At 51.3% G+C, this 17,017-nt stretch overlaps 1 protein-coding gene across 2 annotated transcripts; it reads right to left on the bottom strand.

Moving 5' to 3' along the window:
• Positions 1 to 33: 33 nt before the first annotated feature.
• LOC121657762 (dynactin subunit 4) lies at positions 34 to 12,341 on the bottom strand. Of its 2 annotated transcripts, XM_042013828.1 has the most exons (14): positions 12,148 to 12,341; positions 10,812 to 10,882; positions 10,226 to 10,404; positions 9,281 to 9,324; positions 8,410 to 8,517; positions 7,806 to 7,826; positions 6,811 to 6,884; positions 6,352 to 6,464; positions 4,963 to 5,072; positions 3,889 to 3,962; positions 3,440 to 3,494; positions 2,849 to 2,956; positions 2,348 to 2,445; positions 34 to 2,177 (listed from the first exon to the last, which is right to left on the bottom strand). In XM_042013828.1, exons 1-14 carry the CDS (start codon positions 12,280 to 12,282, stop codon positions 1,964 to 1,966), a joined length of 1,404 nt encoding a protein of 467 aa, XP_041869762.1. In that variant the 5' UTR covers positions 12,283 to 12,341; the 3' UTR covers positions 34 to 1,963. The 2 variants fall into 2 exon arrangements, with proteins under 2 accessions (XP_041869762.1, XP_041869763.1); XM_042013829.1 differs by lacking the exon at positions 7,806 to 7,826 and having other exon boundaries at positions 12,148 to 12,340.
• Between the last annotated feature and the right edge of the window lie 4,676 nt (positions 12,342 to 17,017).

Genomic DNA, 17,017 nt, shown 5'->3' on the forward strand with positions numbered 1-17,017 from the left:
TGATTGTTTTCGAATAAGAGCCAGCGCAGAGAATCCGAGAGCCACGTGTGTTTTATTGAAGGTCACTACACGACGTCAAGCATAAGGCAACAGGCACCTGTCAGGGAGCGGGGACAGAGGCAGGGAGACGCCACTACCTTTCCTATTGCCTACAGCACCTACAGGGAGGGGGAAAAACAGCTCGCCGAGCTCATCAGAGCGCTCAGAACGCCACAACCCAATGCACCTTTTGTTTCTAGTGAGAAGGGTGCAGGTCACGTTGGCCTGCAGCAAACTGCAGTCCCAGGCACACCTCAAGGCTTGGGTCCTGGAAGGTCTTTCTGTGGTTGTGTTGCAAGTGCAGCAGCTGTTTTGGCTACTGAACAGGAAAAAGTTGTGGCCAGAGGTGAAGTGCTTTGTTATCCAGACAGGGAAAGCTGCAGCAGGCACTAGCACTACACATTAACTACTAACTACAAGTCTCAATCTCATGCTGTACATCTGTGTGTCACCTACACAGAGTTGTAAACGTGATGCCTCGCCGCTTTGAGACCTGCTGCAGGGTCGGGGCTGTGAGGTGGGAGCCCCTCCAGCACACCACGGCAGGTTTCTTGTGCTAAGGGAGATGTTCTGGGGTGCTGCATCACCCCCCAGAGAGCAGGCAGCCTCACCCTGCCCCTCCATGCAGAGAATTCACAAATCCAGGCTGGCAGAGCCATGGCACAAGCATCTCGAGTGACACTGCTGTGGCTGGCTGGTATTCAAGCCTTTCCCAGCACAGCAGCACGTCAAAGTCCCTCAGAAATGTTTAACAAAGGTCAACGTCTGAAGTGGGAATGCTCTGCAGGAAGAGCCATCTCACCTGCCTGCACTAGCCATGCACTTACTGGTAATTCAGTCTCCTGGATACACAGCTCTTAATTACCCATTTTAGCTTGGACTGCAGCCAAATTACACCCCGGGTAAATGACCTTCTGGTACAGTGTGTGTAGTTAACATATAATGAGTTTCCACCTTTACACCTCCCTCCCACCCACCCCAACTGGAAAAACAAAGATTATGAACCCAAGTCACCGCTGTAGCTTTATGATTACCACAACTAATACTAACTCTCCAGGTTTCATACCCTCATCACTACAATCCCTAGCAACACAACATTTATTGAGCTGAAGACTGCCAGAGAGCCTCTCTGGAGCATTCCTGCCTCAGTCAAGAGCTGCAGCAAAACCTGAATTCCCAGCTTGCAGCACATCCTGCTGCCAACATCCAGCTGAGACACAGCGGGCTGATGGCAGGCTTGGCTGCCAGTCAGATCCATGAACACTACAGTACACTATGTTTAAAGGCAAACTGATCAACTCCTTTGTGAAAACACATCTGCCACCTCGGCTAAGCAAGCTACATATGCCAGAGGGGTAGGGCTCTACGGCCCAGCCCCCACAGTTGAGGTATCCTATGAGGAAGCAGAAAACCAAAAGAAAAGATCGTGCTGCTGGCAGTAACTTGCCAGAATGTAGAAGGCAGGGACACTCCTTAAAATGTTTGTCTGGGAAGGGCATAGCTCTGTGTGAAAGAGAAGTTGTTCATTATTGGGTATGAAACATCAGGTTTGTGGGCTGACATGGAGAAAAAAACCAGTACGGGTTCTTTTCTGCTGATAAATCCAAATTCAGCCCTAATTATCTGTTGACAAAGCCAAATTCAGTGCAAACCTGGAGAAAAGGAGATCTTTCTCTGTGCTCTAACACGTGCTGCAAGTTACTCTAGCCTGTGGCAGTGAGGGGAAGCGGAGTGGTGGTTAGTGGGCACTACAACAAGGGGAGAGAACAAACCAGCCCAAACCACAGCAGCCTCAGCCCCCTCCTGGTGGCTGGGCTGCCGTGGCACACCCACACATCACAAAGGAGCTCTGGCAGAACCTTTCACCAGGTGCTTTCTCAGGGTGCCAGTCCATCCAGCCGTCGGGAGCAAGCGCTGGGAGCCGCTACGGGAGCACGGGGCCGAGGCTGAGCTCCACGTGATGGGTGAGCCAGATCACCTCCGAGGTGTGGTCGCCTTCCTCGTTGGGCCGGATGGGAGCAGTGAGGTTTTTGAACTCATGCTTCATCTTGAAACTCACGATCACTTCGCCCTCTTCTTTCTGTGGGGTGACCTTGATGAAAACTCCCACCTTATTGGCTTTTCTGAAGGCAATAACACTGCAAGGCAGAACACAGAGGAACACTGGGTCAGCCAAGCTCTCAAAGCATTGTTCCAAGTGGAACAATGCTCTCAGAGGAACCCAAACCACACTGAAGACAGACAGGAGGAGAGTGAGTTACTCAAAGAACCAAGTTTTTAAGGGAGAGGATCCCCACAGGACACTCACTCAGGGTCATCCTGGAAGTCTTGAGGCTCTGCCAGCTCATCATATTCTGCTGCAGCATCTTTGCCAGCCAGAATAAGCTCCTTGGGAGGAACTGCCACCTGAAACAGAGCATGGAGTGAAAGAAGCCTTTCAGCACTGATCACCAGCTACACTGCCAGCAGAGAGGGCTCTCCTCTTCTGAGGTCTGCTTTACTACAGTTTAACAGAAAAGTGATTCATCCTCAGCTTTTCTCTGCTCCAGGACCACCTGATTACCACCCTGCCAGTGAAATAATAAATTTCTCCCTTGAGTTTTGGATACCCATGAACAGACACAATTTCAAAATACTTAATGAGCAGCTGTTTGCATTGGTGACAGTCATTTAAGCTCCAAGGAGGGAAACGCAGCACAGCTGGCAGGGGTTGAAGGACATATAAAAAGTGTGGCCTGTGAAGGACAAATGGGAGTGGTAAACCCTGGAAGGGGCTTGGGCTTACACAGCAGGAGGGTACAATCAATACCTTGGCAGTGCTGTTGATGTTATCAGGGTCTCCCTCCTCACACTCCAGCAATGTGACATGTGTGATGCTCTCCACAGGATTAGTCAGAGTCAGAAGGACTTGGCTCTCCTGGGGAGATTCAGGAATCACAGTTCACAAAGCAATTGTGCTAGAACTCATTGTTACTGTAAGCACCTCCATCTTCTCTGACTGATCAACACCTTCAAAAATTGCATCACATCCTCTCAATGGATGGATAGCAATCACCCCCCCTCACCCCAGTAAAAAAGGCCATGCCATGCAAAACTCTTTCATAATATAAGAAATATGTATTTTGGGAGTCTAGCTGAGATCTCAATTCCACACCTTTTATTCTTCAGACATTGGCAAGTGCTTGTGATGCCAGATGTCACATGGCACAGCAATCTACTGCTGCAGTGACAAGTACATGCAGTGTTACCCTGGCCACTCCCTTGAACCCTGCACCCACTAAACGGAGTGAGTGGAGCCCTCAGGGAACAATCATCACACCATGTCATCTTCCAAAAGGATCCCACATTCACAGCTCCTGGCTATGTCTCAGCCTAAGACATTTCTGGGAAAGCTACTGACCTTCATGTAGCGCAGGTTGGGAATAGACATGATTCTCACTTCAGGGATGTAGTTACTACAAAATAACAGAGCAAATGACTGTGAGGCACTGTGCTGCTGTATGTAACACACCTCCTGAAGCAAAGGGAGGTAAGAGAGCTATTAGAACTTTCTGAAAAGGAAAAATGAAGTGTCCTTTTGCTGGATAACCCCAATCCTACAAACCCCGGCTACAGTCTGGGGCTGGCACAGCGTGCAGTGTTTTTGTCAAACTGCTGAAATCTTTAGTAGATCAGCAAGCAAACCTATTACAGATAAGCTAAATATATTTAAAAAGGTGATTACACCATCGCAAGGGATGACACAATCCTACCAAGAGGTCACAGCAAGAGTCAAAGGAAATTAAAATAGAAGGCATTAACTAAGCATGAACAGGGAGTTGATGTCCCCAGTCCCCGTTTCTTACTTACACAGCAACCAGCTGGATCTTGAATTTGATAGACGTTGGATTGAATTCCGGTTTGCTCAGGTTATGTTCACATTTCTAGAGAGAACGGTATTTAAGTCAGCTCCAAAACACAGTGTGCAGTCACACACTGAAGAATCACAGCCACAAGCGCTGTGTCACCAGCCGTGACACTACAGCCTCTAGCACAGCACATACAAAGACCACCTGGGGTGCATGCAACCATCACCGTGTTCAGCTACTGATACTCCAAAAACGTCATACCCAGCACTACCTGTGCAACCTCAGAAACACAAGACTTGGAATCATTCTTGAAAACACCTGGATACTGATTGCAGCACAAATACCTGTAAGCCCTCTGATCTATGCTCCAGAATGCATTAAAAAAATGAAGCAGCTAGAAGTCCTGATCTCTCCTCATAGGCTACTCTTCAAATACAGGATCAGTCTGACATTACTTATTTCTGAGAAAATATTCTGCTTTTGCAAAGCATTCTGCATCTTAAATACCTACAAGAATATTGCTCTGTTACTTTAGGAACTAGATAAATAAATTGTATGACTGAGAAAACAAATCATGTAGTAAAAGCCATGTAGAAAGCCAACAGCAGAACTTGGATTTAACTCCTGCCTGTCTTCACTTCCCAGATCTCTGCTTTGCTTCTCTGAAATACCCTCTTTCTGCCTCCACTCTAGTGACATCTTCAGTATTCTGTACTGCCACTCCCTAATATTTTGTTTGTTGACTTTTTTCTTTAGTAACAGCAAACTTTTTTTTTTTATTTCGACTGTATTGGCAGCTTTCTCTGATTCCTTGGCTAGGCAGGGCACTTGCACAAGCCAGCTTTGTATCCTTATGCATCTTTGACAGTGTTGTCTCCCTTTCACAACTGTCATCACACCAGAGATGTGACAGCCTCCCTCACCCCCTTAGTGCTGTTACCACTAACTTGGCTGAGAACTTTCAACAACCAGAAGCATTGAACTGTTTCTTTTAAAAGAGAAACACACAGCCCATTTCCCAGCACCCAAGTTCTGTGAGCCTGGAAAAGGCACTTTTCTGGATTGAATTCCCTACCCGGCAGCGCAGCGAGCGTTTGATCAGGAGGTGCTTGTGACGTGGGTAGAGCTGGGAAGCACAGATGGGCTGGAAGTCAGGCTGCAGCAGGCGCTGGCGCAGAGTCGTCACTGGGAGCACAGCAGAAAGCAAGACAAAGAAATGTCTCAAGAACTGAAACTCGAGCTGGATTCTACACATGCACCTCAAACTGTGTGGAGATCTGCCACCATCTCTAAGACACCTAATTTTACCTGCACCACGCAATTCAGAAGCCATTGGCAACTATCACATTTCTAGCAATGAATAGGAAGGCAAAAGCTGAATAAAGGACTGCCCTGACTGGGCACAGTAACATGAGAGCCCAGGAGAAACAAGGGACCCACATCTCTCTTCAAAGCTGAGCTGGGATGGAAACAAGAGTTTTGTAATCATCTAGAACATAGTTCTTTCCCTCACCACAGCAAATGAGTTTCACAGCTTTGTTACCCTCACAGCTGGGTGCTGCATGAGTACAATACACAGCTTCTTAGCAAGGTTTGCATAACTCAGACTCACACAAAGAATGAGAGAAAACAGTTCCCAAAGCAAGAAACTCCCAGCGGCCAAAACCTCCCATGGGTTTCTCTCAAAATGCAGGCTCCTCACTGTTCCAGTGCCTAAGAGGCAGTGAGTCACCTGGCAGCCTTTCCCTCACTGTGGGGAACCAGAAAAGTTGTCTTCTTCACCAGCATCAAACTCACAATGCCAACAGTCTCATGAGAAAAGGAAACCAAGAGGATCTACCCCTTTCCATAAACCTTCCATGAATTCATTGATACTGGCAGACTTTGTAGGCCTGCAGAACTACCAACAACATCCGTTCTACTTGGAGCCACCTCAGCTGGAAGCCCACCATAGCTCCTGTACCTGCTGGTTTATCCTGTTCACTCCAAGTCTGACTGATCAATTTACAGTATTTGTGGATTAAACCATGAGTCAGCTAAAGAACTGGCAAGTGTACACAGGCTGTTCCAAGCTGATGTCAAAGCAGTGCGCAATTGTTACTCACCAGCCCAGTTTTGGTTCCAGCTCCCCAGCAGCTGCTATTTCCTTATTTCTTGCTGTTATTTGATAAAGGACATCAGCTTTTTTCTCCATCCAAAAGTTGATGCTTCACACACACAGAAATTAAGGCCAGCAAGAAAATTAAATAACCCTTCAGGCCTTCTGGCTCTGAGCTTTCCGTGTACTACATGAAGCTGAGGCTGCATTCAAAGTTACCATTTAAAAAGTCACGTCTTTCCCAGTGTTTCAATCCCAGCATAAAAATGACCAGAAACTTGGATCATTAGGAACTTCACAAGCTTGTAGGCAATGCCCCTGTTACAAAAAGTAAGGCCAAAAAGTGACAGAATATTAAGGTTTTACCTTCTGTTAGATTGATTGGTCTTGTGTAGTAATCCTCAGGAAGAGGCTCCACTTCTTCCACTGCATCAGCTGGCTCAATCTTGATCTCCTTCTGGTCTTCTCCTTCTTTCAGGCTAAAGCAAAATAAGGGACAACTCAGTCATGAAATAGGGCACGTGCGCTCTGACAGCAACAGCAGTAACTGCATTGTAGCACAGAAGGCAGCGAGAGCTGAGATTGCACAACAATAATTGCAACAATGGTGTGAGCAGTCACTTGTCCCCCTTGGGAGAAAGCAGAACATCCGGAGCTGCTGCAGAGAGATGCACAAGGATCTGACATCGCTCCAGCGCTTGAAAGGAGGAATCTCCTCTCACTGCTATCTGCTAATTGTCTATCATCTTTCTAAAGCTGTTTTACTGCTCTCTTGCCTACACCTCCAATCCTCCCCCCAAAGGTAACCCCAACCCCGAGACTCACGAGAGTCCAGCGAGGGCACTGATGGGAGCTCCGGGCCTCTGGCGCTGAAGCCTTGTTCCAAGGCCGTATTTGTCCTACAAGGAAAAAAGGAACTGTCACCCTCAGGTCTGCTTCCTGACAGGACAAAAAGACCTGCTGCAAACTCATCTTTTGAGCTGCATGACAAGCATGGGGGTACAAGCAAAGGAAAGCAAAAAGGAAAAGGTATTCAACGCTTCCTAAGATACATTTTTCTGCTTCAACTGTTAGCAAGGAACAAACAATTCCCACTGCGCTGCAGATGGGGAATGACAGATGTGTGTGGCTACTGCTTATAGAGCTTTTTGCTCCTTCCTCAAATCACCAGCCTGTACTACTGACACTTTTTCCCTGGATATTCTCTTCCGAGCAGCTCCATGTCAAGTAGTGTAGAATGAGAGCTCAGCTGCCAAAAAAAGTGGGTTGATGTGGTTGTGCATCCATCTGAAAGGCTCTGCAGCACTACTCGAAGCAGCTAGAAGGTTCAATCTCCTACAAGCCTCGTTACCTACAAGTCTCTCTCACCAGGAATAGCTGAGCTACTCCTCAGCTTTCTACAGCTGAGCTGTACCCAGGGTGCTTGGAGGCAGACATCTTCCTTCTGGGCAGGGCTGAAAACCTGAATTCTCAGCAAATGAGAAATCTGAGCATCAGCCTACTCTGGTGATTTTTCAAGGATGAGATGATTAACGTTAGTGGCACTTGCCTTGGCCAAGCAGGTAGCTGTGTCTCGGCCAGGCTTGGCGAAGGACTGCTTTGCAAGTGTATAATACTTACTCAAAGACATTGCCCTGTTTCTAAACCTACATAAAATATTTTTTGTAACAAGTGTTACCCTCTGAAGAGTTAGGCTTCACCTGTGTTTGTTCTAGGCACACCTAAGCCAGAGGCCCTGAGGCAGGGTGTAGGATCTGTTACTCCCCTTCAGTTGGTACCATGAGAGCTTTAACACCAGCAGAAACTGTGAAAAGACTTACCACTACATGTATAGTGTGTTGCTGTGGAGAGCCCCCAAAATAGCAGCAGGTAGCAACGGAGACAAAAAATGCAGCCATAAGACACAAGCAAGGGCACAGAGCAAGCACAGTTCATTGAAGTAGCAAGCATATGCAGTCACCCAGCTAAACAAAGTGAGCATTTACCTGCCAGGTACAATAAAGAAGTCATTCAAGCCACAACCAAGTCTTAAGGTTAATTTCAGTAGAGATTTCATGCAGAGAAGTGCCAGACAATGCTGATCTATCTGTCACTGAGCTGTGGGATGACTGTCCTGAGAAAGGGCTGCCACTGGCACTGTGTCTGCAGTTGCACTGCACTTCACTGCTGCAGAATATATTCCTTGGCATGGCAAGTGTAAACCCTTCTGGCACTGTTGGGGAGGACTATCAGAGAGAGTGGCAATGTAATACACAGTAGCGAGTGTAAAACTATTCACCCCTAAAGAAAGCCTCATTTTCTTCATGTTGTCCTCAATTAGCCAAAGCTGGGCAGCCCTACTGTGCTACCAACTATCTGATTTTCCAGGCTGAGGCTGTTGTGGATCACTTTTCCTGCTCTGAGAGGACGGCACAACCAGCTCACCGAGAAGGCCAAGGGAACGTAGTTGCGGCGGCGCACCAGCTTCTTCCTGTCCCGCTCGATCTTCTCCTTCTGAGCTAGCTGCTGGTAGTACTCAACCAGTTTGTTAATCTGGAGGGAGGAAAAGGAACAGGGAGCAATGTCACCTCAGCTGCAGCATGTGCTTGTGAACTAGATGGGGTTTCTGCTACTTGTGTCACTCTGTTCCTAGTACCAGCTGTATTCTGCAGGAAGTGCTTAAAGAAGCCTGTGTGTCTTCACATGTCTTAACCCACACTGTGGATAAATAACTGATTCTCCCTTGGGAATAATGTGTGTTGGAGGGCAGTGCCCAATTCTCACTTAGCAATTCAGCAACTGCGACTTTGTTCACGAATTTGCCATGACTGCACAGAGTAATGTCATGTGGCCAAAACTGAGCAATTTGGATTGGCAGAGCAAACAGCATCTTTAGCATCTTCGCCCCTCCTCCCCAAGGCTGGTCACGTTTAGAGTGGAGCCCTAACGGGTAACAGGGAAGGGTGTTAAAGGTGCAGTTGTGTTTTCCAGATCCTAGACACACTCTTGATTGGAAAACAGCTTTTTTTCACATACATACGCAGCACATTCACCAGTGGTGTTTTAACAGCACCATTAGATAGGATGGTTTCAACTGAGCTTCTTCTCAAAAGGAGATTTTATACTGCGATATCCTCAGGGGAGCCTCTAAGAGGCCTTCCCTCCATTGAATTCAGTCAAAGTGCAGATTAGGAACTGGAACTGGTATCTGAAGGATTATATAGATGAAGAAAAAGTGATTGAGAGGGCCTGACACTCTAACAGTTCTTTCTGGCTGATGTAGTTCAGCCCAAGTACAGCCTTCCCGTTCACTCACCCTCTGTGTGTGAGGATTCTCCGGCTCCTGCCAGCCACCACTCGCTGCACAAGAGAAGAGAAAAAGCAAAGTCCACAGGAGGCTTCCAGATTCCACACAAAAATCACACCCAACACTCAACTATCTTGTGTTATTTATAAAATATGACATGCCCTAATTTTGCTACGCCTGCCATTGTAATTGTTCAAAGTTCCTGTCTGTGCAAATAAACACCTCTGAAAGCTTTGCACAGGCAGGTTTGGGCTGAAGGAGCTCTGACAGCTTTTATGTTGTGTTTTTAAACAAATGCTGTTTGAGACATACTCAGGACAGCACCCAGGAGTCACTTCAGCAGCAGGTTATGTGTGTCTCATTACTGGCTGCTGCTGTCTCTGCATCTCGGCTCCATTTTCAGTCACATCAACACTGGAAGTCAGAGGATCTGTTCGGCCTACTCAACCCCACTTTGGGAGCCTGACAGATATTTTCTGTACATCTCAAATACCAAAAAAATAGATGAAAGCTTTGTTCTAGTGCTCTTGTGAAGAGAAAAGCCAAGTTCAAACACTGACTAGCAACTCTGGAGTAAGTCTAAATGAACAGAAATTATGGAAGATAAATTAGATGTTTATGCTGTCAGTCTGAGCAGCTTCAAAGACCGTGAAAGCACACAAACAAGATCTCAGCTGTGGGGAGAGTGCACTGACTAAAACAGTTTGACAGTCTTCTCACTAGTCATGCAATACAGGCATGGAAGTGGGTCACATATTCCACTAACTCAGCTCAGCTCTTCAGAGGAGTTTTCAGCAACAAAGAGATTTCCTGTGAATTTCCAACTACAACTCCAATCCTAGACAGACATCAAGTCTACAGTACAGTCAGGAACTAGGTGGATTATCTGTTACCTTCAAAACACAAACTGGGCTCGTGCTGTAACTCAGTTTTCTGTCTTGGACTGTCCCTTACCGACAGACTTGTCTGCCATGCCAACATCCCGGGAAGTCCAGCGGCAGAAGCCACAGGCCAAGTAATAGGCTTTCTTCATGGTGGTCTTGGCCGGGTCGTCGGGCAGCGGCGCAGGGATGCTCGTGGCCCGTGTGGAAAGGGTGTGCATGCAGCAGGGGCAGTCAAAGCAGTTGGCACACCTGCAAACAACAAAGCAGGGCTCTGAGAAGGGTCCCAGGCTGAGAGAAATGCGCCCGACAAACACAACAGCCTTAAACCAACAGATCTTTAACTCTTGGGCAACAGCACTGGGGAAAAAGGGCAGCAGAGCCATCACAGGAACGTGAGGGATTCAGAGTCAGCATAAGAGCAGCAGCAGTGAGAAACATAATGTGATACTAAAAAACCTTTGTATTATGAGACCAGATCATCAAAAAACCCCAAAAGTGAACAGCACATGACACCTCATGGAAAGATGCTTATACCCCGAAACAGACTGAAACATAACAAGCAGCTGTCCAATTTTTGAAGAGTTTCAGACAGAAGTGGGAAGGGACTGTTTTAAATAGGGAGCATTGATGAAATAAAAAAGACAAAGCAACTTCACCTGTTCTTTTTCAGCTTGGCTTCAGCTGAAGGCATGTTTTCCAGGCAGCTGGGGCAGTAGTGAGAGTCCACCTGAAGAAGAGACACAGTCACATCACACACGTTATCTGGCACACCTTTGTCCAGACAGCCCAAACAGCCACACGATCCAACAAGGATTCGTGTCTGGCAACAGCAGGGTAAAGCCAGGGAAGGCTTGATGGATTTTTTGGTATGCAGAACCTTAGCCCATCTCAGCCAGATTTTGATCTTTAATAAGATAAATTATAAGGTTTCTTAAGTCAGAATGGATTAAACTACTCTGTCTTGTAAATGGGAAAAGGTCAGCTGGGTGTTGACCTTTAGCAGCTACCAGAATCTCATTTTTCAGCTTGAGCAAGAGGTTTTAACATTTTATTCTCTATTTATACCTAAGTTTATTTTGTCTTTGCAGCTACACTGGTCAGATATAGACACACTTCAGAAAACGCTTTGTATCTCTCTGCTATCACAACAAATTTTTTCAGTTAAAACAACAGCAGCAAGACTGGGGGCCCCTTCTTGAAGAGGAATGCAAACTGACTACTAGGTACGGACAATGACTACAGTGCTCACACCACAGTGAATTCAGGACGGATGCAGCCACGTCACAAATCCACTCTTCAGAGGCCTTAACATTTCCTTTAAGAAGCCTCTTCTGAGATTCGGGCTGCACAGTCATTCTTTCAAGGCTTTCCGAACCTATCACAATTTCTTAACTCAACCAGGCTTCCAAAAAATCAGTTTCAACGATTTTATTACGACAATTTACCAAGCCGAAACCCCTCCACAGCACAAATCGCAGCGCATAACGAGGGTGTGTGCCTGGGGGGGAGGGGGGTGTCCTTGCCCCTCAACGGCCGGGCCCGATGGGGATGGGTGTGGGAGGCGGTGTCTTGACCCAACCGGCCGGAACCCGCCGAGGGGTGAGGAGTCCCCACGGCCACGGTCGGGCCCCACCGAGGTTTGGGGGGGTCCCCGCTCCCCCGGCCGGGGCCGTTCAGGGGGGACATCCCCCATGAGGGGAAGCCGCCCCGTGCGCTCGCCTCAGCCAATCACAGCCCGAGCTCCACCGACAGACAGGCGCGCACAGCCAATCCAAAGCGAAGTACCGCCCCACCCGTCACCCGCAGCCTATCGCCGCGCTCCGTGCAGCGCTGCGCCCACCCCCCAGCGGCGCCAACAGCCAATAGCAAATCAGAACGAGAGTGAGCGGCAGGAGAGCGACCCAATCGGTGCGCGCAGAAAGAGCATCGTCCCGCCCGGTGCCGCCCAGTCCCGCCCGGTGCGCGGGTGCGGCGCGGCCGGGTCGCTGTTACCTCGTGCGAGACGCACTCGAGCGAGCGGAGCTCGCTGCAGTAGCGGCAGAAGTACAGCTGCGGCAGCGGCGCCCGCAGCTCCTTCTCGCCGCGCACCAGGTACAGCACCCGCTCCGATTGCAGCAGAGACGCCATGTTGGGAGCGGGCGGGCTCCGCCGCGCCGCTGCCGCCCGACGTCACCGCGCCGCCGTCTGACGTCACCGCGTCGAGCTGATCACGTGACCCCGCGGGGCAAGGGAGGGGCCCCGAGGGAGCGTCAGTCCCGCCCCGGGCCGGGCACGGACAGAGTCCGAGCATCGCCGGGGCTGGGGCAGCCACCGCTGCTCTGCGCCATGCCTCACCGCCCTCACCGCCCTCACCGAGGCTTTCTTCCCAATATCATATCTATTCCTGCCCTCTGGCAGTGGGAAGCTACTCCCTTTGTTCTGTCACTCCAAGCCTTTTGTCCAAAGTCCCTCTCCAGCTCTCTTGGAGCCCCTTTAGGCTGTGAAAGGGGCTCTGAGGTCTCCCCAGAGCCTTGCCTTCTCCAGGTGAACTCCCAGCCTGGCTCCAGAGCAGAGGGGCTCAGGGCTTGAAGCATCTCCGTGGCCTCCTCTGGAGTCACTGCAGCAGCTCTGTGTCCTCCTTACACTGGGGGCCCGGAGCTGGACACAGTGCTCCAGGTGCGTCTCACCAGAGCAGAGCAGAGCGGCTGATCTTCTCACACCCCAAAGGTGGTTTCTCTTCAGTCTCATGTCTGCTAAACAGGATCCTGACAAGAACAAACGTTCCCATGCCATGGGATCGGCAGGAAAGCATGAGGTCTGTGGATGCTGTGCTGTGTGCGCAGAGGGCAGAGCTGGCATCAGCAAAGCACCCCCAGTTTGCTGCTGGATACCCCAACCAAAGCACCAGTGCCAGCCTGGCCTGTGGCGTGGATCCCCCATCCTCACCCCAGTATCCATCCCCACACAGTGCCTGGAGTCAGTCCCTGCCCTCTGCCCACTGCTTGCAGCTCCACAGGAAACCCCTGTCCATGAGGATCTGTCGCTGCTTGCGATAAAAACCCCACATGCTTTTTATCTGACTGCAGCAGCTGGAAGGGAGCACTGCTGGGAAGGCAGGGAGGAGGCTGCCTGTGCAGGGGGTGCCTGGAGGCCAGGGGTGTCTTGAGAGCATGTGGTCGGGCTTTCCACCACCAGAAATCCAGCAGGTTTCCCAGGGAAAAGGCAGGATTGAAAGGTGCAGTGTGTGGCTCCCACTGTGAGTGACACTGAGCTTGTGTCCCAGAAGGAAAATCGGAGCATCCCACCTTGGTTTTGCCACTCAGCATCACCAATGAAGTGGAATATTCCACTGGGCAGCAGAAGCACCGTTCCCAGCCGGCGGGCTGAGGTCTGTCCCCTCCCTCCCTGGCGATGCTCTCTGCCCGTGTCCCTGTAAATCACCGTGCCCGGATCCCTGGGCAGCGCGGGCACCTCGCTGCGGGTGGTTATGGAGGCTCTGGGTCTTGCCCTGGGCCTCAGGGGCAAGTGGGTGCCTGTGAGCCCTGCTGGGGCAGGAGGGGGACGGGGCAGGGGAGGACCTTTTGTTAAGGACTATGAAGTGAAATGTCCCCATGGTCCCCGAGACCTTCGGGTTCAGCTCCAGATGGAACTCCCCCCGTGGAGCCCCATTCTGGGCGGGATGAGCCGGAGTGTGATCTTACTTTATCCTGGTGTGGGAAAAAACGTCCTGCCGTGCCTTGCCTTTCCTTCCTTCCCCTTCCTTCTATCCCCTTCCCCTTCTTCTCCTCCCCTGCCGTCCCCTGCGGGCCGGGCCGGGCCGGGCGGGGCCAGGCGGAGTCTTTTTCGCCCGGCGGGAGCCTTTCTCTCCTGTCGGCATCCGCCGCTGCCGTCGCTTCTCGCCGGAGCCGGAGCCGGAGCCGGAGCCGGAGCCGGAGCCGGAGCCTGGAAGCGCCGCAGGTAAGGGGATGCGGGCAGGTAGGACGGGAAGGGCACGGGCAAGGCAGGTAGGACAGGCAGGGCACGGGCAGGGCACAGGCAGCTGCCGCCTCTCCCGCATCGTGTCCCCCACTCCCGCGGTGCCGGGGCAGGACAGGGGCACGGCCGCGGTCCCCGTGGAGGGGGGTCCCCGCTGTCCGGCCCCTCCGTCCCCTACAGCTGATGGATAACTCCGTGACTCAGCACGAGGTACGGGTCGGGGGGACACACACACGAAGCTCCCCAGAAGCGAGGGGGTCTCCTAGCTGACCTGACCCCACCGTTTCCCCATGTGATGACACACCGGTGAGTGACCAGCAGGACGCCCGGTTGTGGATTTCGTTTAATAGTTCCTCTAACGAACGGTAGCAATTAACAGGGAAGTTTTCCCCATGGCTTTTATCCAGTGCCTTCAAAGCGTGCTATAAATCCTGGGGCTCATTGAAGGAGCCTTTACCAAAGGCTCTCGAAAGAGCCCAGGGTCAAAGCTGGACCTGGCCACAGGGGTGTCTGTGGAGAGAGTGGGGGGGGAGAGTCTGGCTATGGGAGGGATGGAGGGGGCTGCCCCACCAACCCTCTGCCTCTCCTTTGCAGGATGGACCTCCCTAACCTCACAGGTCCTACCGACCTCCCCAAGCACATCCTGGATATCTGGGTCATCGTCTTGATCATCGTGGCCACCATCCTCATCATGACAGCGCTGCTGCTGTGCCCAGCCACTGCCGTCATCATCTACCGAGTACGAACACACCCCACGCGCAACGGCATCGTGTGAGGCACGGGCAGTGGGGGACGGCCAGCTTGCTGGGCTGGGGGCTACGGTCATGGGACCCTGTGCCAGGGACCTCGACGGGGCACCCTGAGAGCTGGAGCCTGGGCAGGAGCTGGGGTGGGCCAGCACACAGACCTGCTTCTGTACCTGGCTCTTGCTGGGTGAACCCACTGCTCGTTTTGCCCACTGAGCTTACGGGGACTGTGGGGGAAACGACAGCATGGGCAGCAGTGGGGAGAGGTGTGACTTTGCAGACGTGTCCAGCTGGAAACAACTCGCTCCCACGAGGGAGGCAGGCTGGTCTCGCCTTCACTGGTGACACCATCTCCTCCCAGGCAAGCAACAAGGAGTGGAAATGCCTGACAAAGTTATTTCTTCTTTGGAGTCCCAGTTGTCAAGGTGGTTGGGGAAAAAAGAGTCAAAGCAAGATGGATGTGGCTTCTGGTTGTGCCTTTAGCACTTGGCTAAAAGCATCAGTGACAGAGCCCGTGCTGGCTGCACAGCAGATGTGCAGCTGGTACCGGCTTCTCCTCTATCCATTAGCTGCAGAAATTGTAGGAAAATCCTGCGTGGCTCTTGGTTCCTCTGGGTCTTGTGGGGCAGAGGAGTGTGTGCAGTTCCTGCCAGCCCTCCTGTCTGCACGCTGGCTGCACTCCCCACTCCTGATAGTGAGAGCCCCCACTGTTTTCCCAGCACACCAGCCCTGCTGGGAGTCTGTGCATGCCTCACCTGGGCAGGTAAAGTGGGAGGAGCGGGTTCGTGCCCAGCCAGTGGCAAGGGACCATGTAAGCTCTTGCATTGCCCTTTGTTATGAAATAAATGGACTTTGTCCTTTATGTGAGTGTGTCATGCAGCTCTGTCCACACTACGGGCGGTGTCTGGCTCTGCAGGACCTGGGATACTTTGTGGGCTCTCCAGAAACCCTCCCTGCTCTGACCTCCTGCTCTGCCTTGCCTCAAGGTCCCTGGCGCTCTGTCCGGCCTTGGAGCCCGGCAGCCGCAGCCCTGCGGGAAGCTCACTGCCAGCCCAGCCCCACGCTCCAGGAGGGCAAACCTCAGTCTGGACACGGTGGGTGGGAAGGATCCCTCAGGACTTTCTGAAAGTGGTTGTGGCTGTTTTTCTGCCACTGGGGTGACTGTCATCGCTTCTCTCACGCCAGCCTCGTGCCGGGTCAGTGTGGCAGGAGCCCTGGGGCTGAAACAGTGGAGTCTTGGTGACTCACAGCAAGAAAGGTCACAGAGTTAACAGGATGAATCAGGCAAGGATGTGGGGAAACACTACGGTGATGCTGGTGGGAATTGTTTAGATCCTATTTTCTGTGCTGAAAAGAGCAACCAGCCCTGCAGTGTTGGAAACCGTGTCCCATCCCTGTGTGGCTTGATCCACAACAGCCAGATTTGGGTTTGCATTGGGTGGTGGGGCCAGAGGGGCAGGGGGTTCACAGGGAAGCAGCACCTTGGGCAAACACCTCCCACCTTAGGCAGGGAGCCTAGCACAGGGATGCAGACTCTGAGGAGCAGAAATGCCTGCACTGGAGCCACGGGCTGTGGTTGTGCTGGGAGGGAGCAGACACTTTTCCTTGCCCAGCCAAAATACATATTTCTGTTTTGTGCTGTCAACTCTCTCTTCCCCTCTCAAGTTGCAGAGTTTGAGGCAAGTAACCAGAGCTATTTTCCTGTTTTTCTTCCTCTCTCCCTCCCTTGCTGGCACGGTGCAGCGGCAGCTGAAGGACATCACAGATGTGCAGGGTGGGAGCAGCCCTGGCTCTGTTCTCCCCCATGCTCCACCCCAGCACTGCTTCCCTGGGGACACTGAGGATGGCCAGCAGCACCAGGAATAGGAGCTGAGCAGCTTTGATGTGAGAGGAATAGGGAAGAAGCCAAAACATTGGAGTGGTTTGGGAAGCCTGGTTTGGAGCAAAACACGAGGAAAAGCATGGAACACCTCCCCCCATCCATGCAACCATACATGATGGCTGTTCCCACCTCCACATTCTCCTTGTCAAGAGCAGCAAAGGGAAGTGAGAGATTTCTTGGTATGAATTTTCTGTGAAGTTTCAAACCCATGGCAAACATTTCCAGGAAAGGCCTTGGAAAGACAGGTTTGCTTGTAACAACAAACGTGGAGCTAAATGGC

This window comes from Corvus kubaryi, unplaced genomic scaffold, assembly GCF_017639235.1.
Source record: "Corvus kubaryi isolate FWS band 111438036 unplaced genomic scaffold, C.kubaryi_AGA036_p1.0 split1-37374, whole genome shotgun sequence".
Taxonomy (NCBI): Eukaryota; Metazoa; Chordata; class Aves; order Passeriformes; family Corvidae; genus Corvus; species Corvus kubaryi.

Excerpts from the sequence above, each read along its gene's own strand:
- LOC121657762 (XM_042013828.1), bottom strand. The coding sequence starts at position 12,282 with ATGGCGTCTCTGCTGCAATCGGAGCGGGTGCTGTACCTGGTGCGCGGC. Across the intron at positions 8,518-9,280 it reads AGAATCCTCACACACAGAGG|ATTAACAAACTGGTTGAGTA; the intron begins GTGAGTGAACGG and ends TCCTCCCTCCAG. Across the intron at positions 2,957-3,439 it reads CCAACCTGCGCTACATGAAG|GAGAGCCAAGTCCTTCTGAC; the intron begins GTCAGTAGCTTT and ends GAATCTCCCCAG.